General features: G+C 39.0%; 1 protein-coding gene across 1 annotated transcript; it reads right to left on the bottom strand.

Annotated features, from left to right (window-relative positions):
• Window positions 1-61: 61 nt before the first annotated feature.
• Window positions 62-8,642, bottom strand: khsrp (KH-type splicing regulatory protein). The gene is made up of 18 exons (XM_023421981.2): window positions 8,428-8,642; window positions 6,748-6,850; window positions 6,612-6,665; window positions 6,490-6,526; window positions 6,335-6,393; window positions 6,168-6,239; window positions 6,012-6,069; window positions 4,676-4,823; window positions 4,384-4,482; window positions 4,147-4,272; window positions 3,916-4,018; window positions 3,312-3,436; window positions 2,894-3,190; window positions 2,675-2,784; window positions 2,507-2,595; window positions 2,197-2,403; window positions 1,487-1,680; window positions 62-984 (listed from the first exon to the last, which is right to left on the bottom strand). The coding sequence occupies exons 1-18, from the start codon at window positions 8,515-8,517 to the stop codon at window positions 976-978; spliced, it is 1,980 nt and encodes a 659-aa protein (XP_023277749.1). The 5' UTR covers window positions 8,518-8,642; the 3' UTR covers window positions 62-975.
• Window positions 8,643-9,839: the final 1,197 nt, after the last annotated feature.

The following is a 9,839-nucleotide window of genomic DNA, read 5'->3' as shown; positions in this document are numbered from 1 at the left end:
AAGACATTTAATCTGATATGACTTAAGCATTTCGTCTAAAACAAACTCCCAAACACAATGCTGGTGATGAAGACACTGGTAATTTGAATGTTTTTATTTTAATTATTTAAAAACAAGTTGTAAAAAAATAACAGAAAAAAAAAAAGAAAGAAAAAAAAAAATCAAAATACAATAACAGAACCTATTGGACCAAAACAAAATCTTTCAACAATGAAGCTGTAGAAATTAAACAGAGGACAGTCAAACACACAAACGCATACATGCACACACAACCAACCTACACAACCTGTAGGGCAGTTAGTGCCTTATTACAGCCACACGTTTTCTGTTCAGTAGCATACACTGTATACAGACACACACAACCCCCTGGAGGAAAATAATTACATTGAATAAAATCAAAATAAGAAATAATGGTAGCAGGGAGAAATATACCTGCAACTTAAACACTGGGAATGTTTTTTAAAAATTAAGTTTTAAAAAAAAAAAGTACCAAGAAAAAAAAAAAAAAAAAAAAAAAAGGACAAAATTTTGCAATTGTCTTTCTTACAAACATAATTTTTGAATATATTCAAAATACTGCTTGACAGTTTTTACCCTCAGGAAATTGAAGGGGAAAACCACTTAAATGTGAGTCTGTGTTGAGATGCTGTTGTGCTAGCTTACAAGCAAAATGCTTATTATTTCACATTTTTAAAAAACTATCAGATGTATTACAAGGTGTGTGTGAGGTGAAGGGGCAAACTGAATAGTAACTGAAGTAGTTTAGTGCTTTGTTCAATGCATGGGCAAATTCCCTTTTTCCTTTCTTCAATTTTGACTTTAAAAAACAAACAAGGAGGTTTGGAATAGAAAATGTCTGGGTGGATGAGTAAACCATGGTCTTGTCTTATTAAAGCCAAAAAGGAAATCTCTTGACAGAAAAAACAAACAAGTCCAGAGAACCATCGAAACCATCCAACACACCAAGCCACTTGTCTACTGGGCCTGAAAAGAGACATAATAGACATAATGTTATTTTAAAAAAAATTTGACAATTCTCTCACTATAAAAACTAAAACTAACACTTGCAAAGTTCCAAATGCATTTGGTTTTAGCATGATCTGATCCTTTTAATAGAAATGAGCCAAACACATCATACCAAAACAAATGGCTGGATCATGTAGTACCAATGTTTTTTCTCTGCCATGATGGTTATCTAACCTACAGTCATTTTACTAGAATCCTCATGTTGCACCCATCCATCCATCCAGGACACGATTAAATGAAGATAAAGACACTGAATAAGTACGTTTTATTAAAACTAACATCTGCTTCTTATACTGACTGTCATATTATCTCATTCTATACACAAAAGGTGCAGAAAACAGTCGGGAAACCTTTAGCCAGTGAATACATTTGGCAGGTATTTGTTTTTGTTTTTTTGTTTTGCTTACCAGAGCTTGGCAGCTACAAAGTTTATTTTCAACACTGGTTATGCATGTGGTACCTGTTGTCCCTGCTGTTGACCAGCTGCCTGTCCAGGAGCCTGCCCTGCCTGTCCATAATAGGCAGCCTGCTGTCTGTAGTACTCAGCCCAGGCTGCACTGTAGTCCTGCTGGCCTCCAGCAGCAGCTCCTCCTGCTGCTGCTGCGGCTGCAGCTGCTGCGCCTGGAGCAGCTGCTGCCCCTCCAGCTGGCTGGGCTGGAAAAACACCACACAAACACATCTGTTACTTGCACACTCATGCAATTGTTTTATTTTGCAGAATATTACTGTTGTCTGGATGAATGATTAATAGTACTGACAGTTGTACTCATAATACTTATGATTGTGTGATACACTTCATGTAATTCATACAACAGTTTGTCTGATACTTTGATTTTGAGGAAAATTATTTCTGTGGATCTCCAAATTAAATGGATTTTATAACTTTAAACATATTTAAAAGCCTCTTCAGTTTATTCTTGATTTTAACATAAATTCTTATTTGTTAAATAATTCAATAATAGTTAACTGTTGGTCTAAAATTGGGTGTATCACTTTAAGGAGGCAATATGAAAAATCTATGCATTTATTTCACTGCTTAACAAGTCTTTGAAGTGGGGGATATCAAAATGTTGATGCTCAGTTCACTCTAACAGACAAAATTTTGTAATTCAAAGTTCACAAGTTACCCAAACACATTCTGAAAAAACTGTTTCAGTATATCCCACTTACTCATGCCCATCTTCTTATAGTACTCCTCCCAAGCCTTTGTGTAGTCTGGCTGGCCTCCAGAGGTCTGTGCTGCTTGGCTCTGGTCCCCAGGTGCTGCTGCTGCAGGAGCTCCTGGAGTCTGGGCTGGCATCGCACCCCCTGGCTGTTGGCCATAGTATTGTGCGTAATACGCGGCCCATGCTGCATTAGGGTCTGCGGCCGCTTTACCTAATAAGGGGAGGGGAAAAAATAAATAATGAAATGAATCAATATAGCTCAAACCAAAGTAACTTACAACAATATAAAACGTAGAAGCTTAAGGGTCACTCACTTGGGTCATGTGGACCTGGGGCTTGCCACTGCTGGTAGGTATTTCCCCAACCCTGAGGACAGTACTGGGGACCACCAGGTGCGGCTCCACTGCAGAGAGGGACAGGACAGTTTGAGTACTGGAAAATTGTGTGTTGTACTTACTGGGGAAATTGTGTGTTGTACTTACTGGGGAGCACCACCAGGAGGCCCTGCATTATATGGGTTGGGATTATAGGGACCCATCGGACCACCTGGGCCTCCTGGACCAGGACCACCACCCACTGGACACAGTGGACCCTGGAAAGAAAAAACAGGAAGGGACCAATTTAAAAATCAGTTAAGTCAATCACTTCGAAGCTGTTTAAACCATGTATCATTACTTGCTTTGTGAGTTACTTGAACACACCTCAATCTTCTCTTCTATGAGCTGTTTTGCATGATCAATCTGTTGCGGGGACCCTCGGATGATGAACAGTTTGAAGTTTGGGTCACCGTTGGGTGGTGGCTGACGAGATATTTCCACAAATGCACCAGTCTGTTGGTTGATGGACTTGACATTCTCTCCTCCTCTGCCAATGACAAGCCCGCATTTGTGAGCAGGAATGGAGAAGGTCATCTCTCCTCCTGGAGGACCCCAGTTCCCCTGGCCTCTACCACGCCCTCGCCCACCAGGCGGCATCCCTGCACCAGGACCTGGGGGGCCCTGTGAAAGAACCAGGCCACATGTAAGGTCTACTGGTTTCTGAGCTCTGCCATCGACACAGACATCAAGATCAACACTTTAAAAAAGGAGTCAAATGTCTGACTGTGCTCTTTTTACTTACCCCCTGTCCACCCTCCTCTCTGGCACGGATGCTCTGTAGCAGGTCAGTGATGACTGAAGCAGCATGCTGACACTGGTCAGGTGGACCCATAATATGGGCTATTTTATCAGGACCCGTACCATCATCTGTAAGGAAGGACAGGCATAGACATGTTTAAAGATGAGGGCTTACACAGGAGCTGAAGGAAAACGCAAAAAGGATGAACTTCGTGGATAGAAGACTTTCCAACTAAACAGTACAAATTATTCATTTTTGAATAATTTCACTTTAATCTCAAGGATATGGAACCAGATTTCTTCATGCCTAGTCACAGCAGCACAACACAATAAGTTAAATACAAGAAAATAAAACTATCAATTACTTTTTCCTGATGACCAAAAAAGGTGGAAATGAACCTAACCCTATAATTTTGGACAAAAGCATCCAACATCCTTAGTAGGTTTGATCTTTTTTTCAAAGATTTACCGTTAAACATAGTTTCTTTGTTTTACCAAAGCTAAAGCAGTGTTACTGGTATTTAAAAGTGCATGGCATTTTATTATATTAACGACATGTAATGAAATATGATGTAATTTAATAATCCAAGCATATTTGGAGAGCTCACCTGGTTTAAACTGTATTTTTACACCGGCATCGCTCTGGATCTTCTTAATCATCTCCCCGTTACGGCCAATCACAACTCCCACAGAGTGGCGGGGCACAGCTATCTGTAGAATTAAAAAAACAAATGTGACTTCAAGCTTCTGCGTCTAACCCATTAATTAAAATTATGGCAAGCATACATGATACTGTATATTCAGCTGTAACTTCATATTTAAACGCAGACATTACTTACGTCAATGCCGCCGCCACCGCCGCCGCCACCACCACCTCCTCCCATCCTTGATCCGTATTCGTTCCTGTCTCCAAAGCCAGCGTGATCCCTTTCCCGTAGAATCTCATTGACCATCTCCTTTGCTTGCTACAAAAGCAACATCAAGGAAGACATGATGAGATGGGTAAGATAGAACAAAAACAAGTATTCAGCATTTTCCTCTTTACCAGAACTTTCTCCACAGTGCTCAAAGAGTACCTGCACTTTGTAGGGGTCTCCAATGATGCGTAGGGGTTTATCTATGTTAGGTGGCTGAGATCCATCTTGAATAAGAATCATTTTAACTCCAGCTCGCTCCTAGGAATTTTTAGGAGAGATACTTTACATTGATTACAGAGACATGGCATGTTGACCTAATCTGTCTTTAAGCATGTAATTCCGTTCACTGGGCTTTCCATTTAAGCGATAATAGAAATCAGCAAATACCTTTCCTCCATCATTTTCTTTCTAATATTTGTACAGTTGAGATAAGATGACCTGTAATTCTCACCTGTAGCTGTTTGATGGTCTCTCCTCCTTTGCCTATAATGAGGCCGGCTTTGCCTGCAGGGATGATCATCTCCTGCATGGAACCTGCCTGCCCATTGGATGATTCATGACCCCTGGACACTATGTCATCTATAAGTGCTTTGGCTCTCCTGGAGGCAAAGTAAGTTGAAAAAAGGGTGATGATACGATTAAAGAACACAAGTCTACTGCAGCATATGAGCAATTTAGTTAGTGGGTCACACTAATCTGACTTATTACAAGCAGTGCAGGCAGCTCCAACTGTACCTACAGTATGCCACAGTCCTGGGCAACTGTAGTTTTAGAATCGGCAGGACTTCAGACAAATGTGAAAAATAAATTCCAAGATATCTTGGTTAGCCTGAATTGCTATGATCGTTTTCTCATACATTGTACAGTTATCTGGCAAAAGATGGATTTTATTTATTTAATATGGCTGGAAAACATTCTTATTGATGGCTGATGGCCAAAAATTTCAGTAGATGGCTTCTTTTTTTTGCCAATAAGCTTGTCTGCTACCTGAAAAAAAACAAAAAAAAAACACAACAAAAAAAACAAAAAACAAAAAAAAAACAACAGGAATTCAGGGACTAGTCTAGTTACTGGAAAATGAAAATGTTTCCTATTTGTTAACACTCAAAAAACTCATGGCTGCCTTTTTGATGTTCGTGCACTTTAAAGTCACACTCAAATGCAGGGAAATAGACCTTCCCTAAAGCTGAGGGTGTAGCTTTCTGTACTCATTAACAAACTCCAAGAAATGTTAATAATTATTCTTAGAAGTTAAACAAAATCCTTTTATTTTTATGTTTGGCTGTGCACGTCAGGTGAGCTTCTAAGGCTGTTAACCACACATGACTTCTACCAATCACATAGCCATTTATGCCCCAAATATAGCTAAGTTTAGAATAAGGACCATAGTTGGGGTTTAAATTAGGCAATATTGGCAAAGGATCTCTTGTATACAGCCTGAAAGGAAGTGCTGCTTTTAAGGCTAAACTCTGGAAGAAAAGTTCTAATAGTGCTAGTCTTTAACATTGCACAAGTAAAAAGCAAATGGTTCTAAAATGTTATACTATCTAATGTCCTAAACCGAAATTAAACTTTAGTGATAGATTGTTTAATTTAACATGTGTAATTTGATTAGACAAGCAATCAATATCTGGGGAAATTTAATAGTGTTATTTCCCCACCTGTGACCAGAGCTGCTACTTGATCGCATAAATGTCCATGAACAAAACAAAACTTTGAGAGTTGAGTGGAGTAGTTGCATTGGAAAATGAAAATGCCATTGTTATAAAATATGAAAACCAACTTACTGTATGGCATCTGGTGACCCTGTCAGAGACACACTTCTCTCTGGAAGACCAGCACTGTCTGTGAATTAATAAGAAAATGTGTGTCAATCCAAGAGCAGCTGGAAAACCCATAATACGTTGTTGATTTAGTAAATATGTGGGTAGCACAAAGCTCACCATGAGCAATCTGGACCTTGCAGCCAGAATCCTGTTGTATTTTGTTAATCTGTTCACCTCCTCGGCCGATGACTTTAGGGAAAACAGCAAAGACGTACAGATTTTAGTTTGAACACAGTGACAGGCATTATTTGAATGGTTTAGGAAATGTATGTGCATGTACTCACTGAGGCCAACCATGCCATCAGGCACCCTGTACTCTTCTGTCATTGTGGATGGCCTGACACTGCAGACAGGTAAAATAATTGTATTATACAATGGATCTTGTCTCTGTTCTAATCATTAGATCAGAAAGTGTTAAGTGATAAAAATAACCCTCTACCTTTGTTGGGACAGGGCAGCCAGCTGAGCTCCAATAGCTGTAAGAGAAGGAAAACCGTTGAGAGGTTGGAAACTGAGCTGAGTGTGTGTTTGTAATAGGATCAAGGTGGGTATTCAACGTACACAATGCAGAATCTCTTTCACTCTGTGATGCTACCTTCTTGGCATCAGGTTCATCTGAAGATAAACAAAAAAATTGAGTTTTACAATGTAGATAATCAGATGGAGAAAAAAATGGCTGTTTGTGCTGATTTATAACCTGCTTCTTCCAAGGATCGTTTCTGTGCTGTGAATGGATAATTCTCAGCTCCTCCGTTGTTACTTGCTGTGGGAACACCGTCTCCGCCAATTTTAGCTGCAATCTAAAAAGAAGTGAACACTAGATGAAGTTTCTGCAATACACCCTAAAATAACAATGAGGAACTTTCAGGGGCGGAAATTTTGGTAGAGCATTTCACCATGAGCAGTAAGTGACCTTTTAAACCCTACTAACTTCTAAAATTGTGATTGCATATGGAGACAGATCATTGGAACTGCACTGGCACTCCACTGACACATCAGTTTAATCATGAGGAGTACTGACCCATTACTAACTGATGATGTCATTAGGGTTATCTGGATTTAGGGACAATCAGAATCAGAAATACTTAACTCAGAAATTGTTATGTTGCAGTGCTCCATTCCACATATAAAAATAATAATAAAAATATAAATATAACCCCCCATGTTCAAATACAAAAACTGGAGGTGTGGTGTTTGAAAGATATGGGTATATATTAGGCAAGGAGGATTTAACTGAAGATTGTAGGACTAATTACTAAGCAGGTAGCACTAAGCATTATAAGTGTAGGATCCGTTACTTCAGGAGCTTGACCCATTAAAAGTCATTAAATGTCTCTTCTACATCAATTCTGACCCCTAATTTAAAAAAAATCTGTCTTACAAGTGCTCCAGCTATATAGAAGTGTAATATTAAGTTATTAGTAGAGCTATACTGCTTTAACGTCTATTTAGTAAGACCGGGGAACTATAATGGTATTCATCCATAACTAACAGTGCCATCAGTTTGTTTAGTCAATCAACAAACAATTAATTTGCAACGATCTTGAATATTAATTCACTGTCTATGTTTTTTTTTTTTAAATCAAGAAAAAATACCAAGCATTCTCTAGTAACAGCTTCTCACATGTTGAACTTAGCGGCCTTTTCGTTGTTATAGCACTATGAATAGATTATCTTTGTGTTTGGGGCTGCTCCTGAGACAAAACAGTTGTACTAGCCGTTTTAAACATTATATAGACTAATTAATTAAGGAAAGAGTCCGAGAAAACAATCATTAACCCTAACCTTGATGACTACTAAGACCGGTAATGAAGCTTCACACTCTGGCCATCGACCATAAAAGAAATAGCCTCCGGGAACTTAACTTTAACTCACTAGGTACCTTCAGCAACATTTTGTTCATTTGAAGCTAGTTATCAGCAAAATATATCAATACAGTTAGTTAAGCTTGCTTCAAGGCAGTCATAATGTAATGACATTGCCGTTAATTGTTAAATAGTATTAAAGCTGGGTTTCCTAAATAGGGGAAGGCGAAACTTTATGTTCTGGTTACCGTTAACCATGCTCAACAAACCTAGCTAACTTAGCTTAAGTAGCTAGTCCATTTAATTTAAGGATCCTGGTGGCAATAATTATTATATTTACATAAAAGAGTGACCTACTTTGCTGCCGCTGCTCAGTACAGCACACAAACCTGCTCAATTGATCCCTCAACCGTACAAGCGTTATGGACAAATAAATAGCATTGCTATTAGCTAACTAGCTCGCTAGCTAGTTAACTAGAGCTAACGTCACGGGTAATTAAGCTAGCTGCTGTGTCCCTGTAGCTAACTAGCTCCCCGGTCGTGTTATTTTTATAGCACAGCACTTGAGTTACCTGTCTGGCTCGTTGTACAGCATCAGCAAAAGCATCATTTTTCATCCCAGCGCCGACTCCATTAGTCGGCAGACCGCCGTATTCAGACATGCTGCTCACAAGGGGCAAGACACACAGGGGGCAGGCTGGATGGCTTTGGCCGGGTCGAGCTGCGCAGAAGCGGGAAGGCAAAAAAGGAACGTAGCGGGGGACACCAATGTGAACCACGCCGGCAAACTTCCCTGCTTAAAACAACCAATCAGTGCTGCTTCCACCCGGGTTTTCTTCCTCTTCTTCTTCCGTACATTGTTGCGGGTTGACAGCCAACGTTGTACTACGAAAACATCCCCACCCCCTGGGCTGGAGTGTAGACAGGACACTGTCGGACAAGTCTATTTTTTATCTATTTATACTTAATCTCAAAATTGCATTGATCCATTTATGATTGAGAAACTATAATGCAATGTTTTTAACAGTTAAAGAGGAAAATTAAAGATGGCAGATAAGGGTTTCGTTCATGATGAGAGTCACTACAATTTATTTTTAGTAATAGGGCTTACAGTATATCATATTAACCTCCGCAAAGGAGATTATGTTTCACCCGTAGACTAAATTTAGCGGAGGGATGGGCATGGGCCAGGGAAGAACCCATTCAATTTTTGAAGTATGGTGTAAGGTCAACATGATTAATTTAGAAGTCATGTGTCCTAACAGCCAGCCAACATTTATTTATTTATTTGACGCATCACTCTATTCATTATTACTGCATCAATGAAGAAAAGCCAAATGAAACAAACACATTCTTAGATGTACATTAGGCCTATTCATAGTGTCCTGAAAGTTGTACAAACATAGACTCTCTCTTTCTCTTTCTTGTTACCTGTGACCTATCTCAGTTAAATGATTTTACTTTCGTTATCATATCAGATGAACTCCATTCCTCCTTTATTCATTCTGGATAACCAATGAGAACCACACAGTAATGCTTTGTTGGTTTGTTTGTTGTCTGTATAATTCTGTTCATTTGCAAGAAAGTTTTTCATTTTGTGGAAATGACTATGTGAAATTACATGTCATTTTGTGCTAATTAGAATGTAAATGAAAATGAGAGCGCCATTTCAACCCAATTTTATATAAATTAATTATTCAACTTTATACCAGTCCAGGACTCGGACTCATGCATTTGGACTCGGAAGTTCGAGGACGGACTCAGTTTTTTTTTTTTTTTTTGTCAATTTTAGTGCATGTTTGAGAGTAGATTTATTTGGGTATTGCGTGACACCAAGTAATTGAACTCCCTTTGAAATGGTGACGCCTGTGTGTTATTTGTGTTTAATGTAGACTTTATCATTTGTATGTTAGCTCTTTGATTGTGCTAGAGATAATAAACTAATCGGAAATGTACTAGTTGAACACTGCCTATATTTGCCCTA

Source organism: Seriola lalandi, unplaced genomic scaffold (genome assembly GCF_002814215.2).
Source record: "Seriola lalandi dorsalis isolate HSWRI2012SDOR001 ecotype SW California unplaced genomic scaffold, Sedor1 jcf7180002054678, whole genome shotgun sequence".
NCBI lineage: Eukaryota > Metazoa > Chordata > Actinopteri > Carangiformes > Carangidae > Seriola > Seriola lalandi.
Note: the sequence above shows the minus strand (reverse complement) of the source record. Positions and strands in the feature narration are given on the sequence as shown.

Excerpts from the sequence above, each read along its gene's own strand:
- khsrp (XM_023421981.2), bottom strand. The coding sequence starts at position 8,517 with ATGTCTGAATACGGCGGTCTGCCGACTAATGGAGTCGGCGCTGGGATG. Across the intron at positions 4,824-6,011 it reads GGGTCACCAGATGCCATACA|GAGAGCCAAAGCACTTATAG; the intron begins GTAAGTTGGTTT and ends CTTTGCCTCCAG. Across the intron at positions 4,273-4,383 it reads GAGACCCCTACAAAGTGCAG|CAAGCAAAGGAGATGGTCAA; the intron begins GTACTCTTTGAG and ends TTGCTTTTGTAG.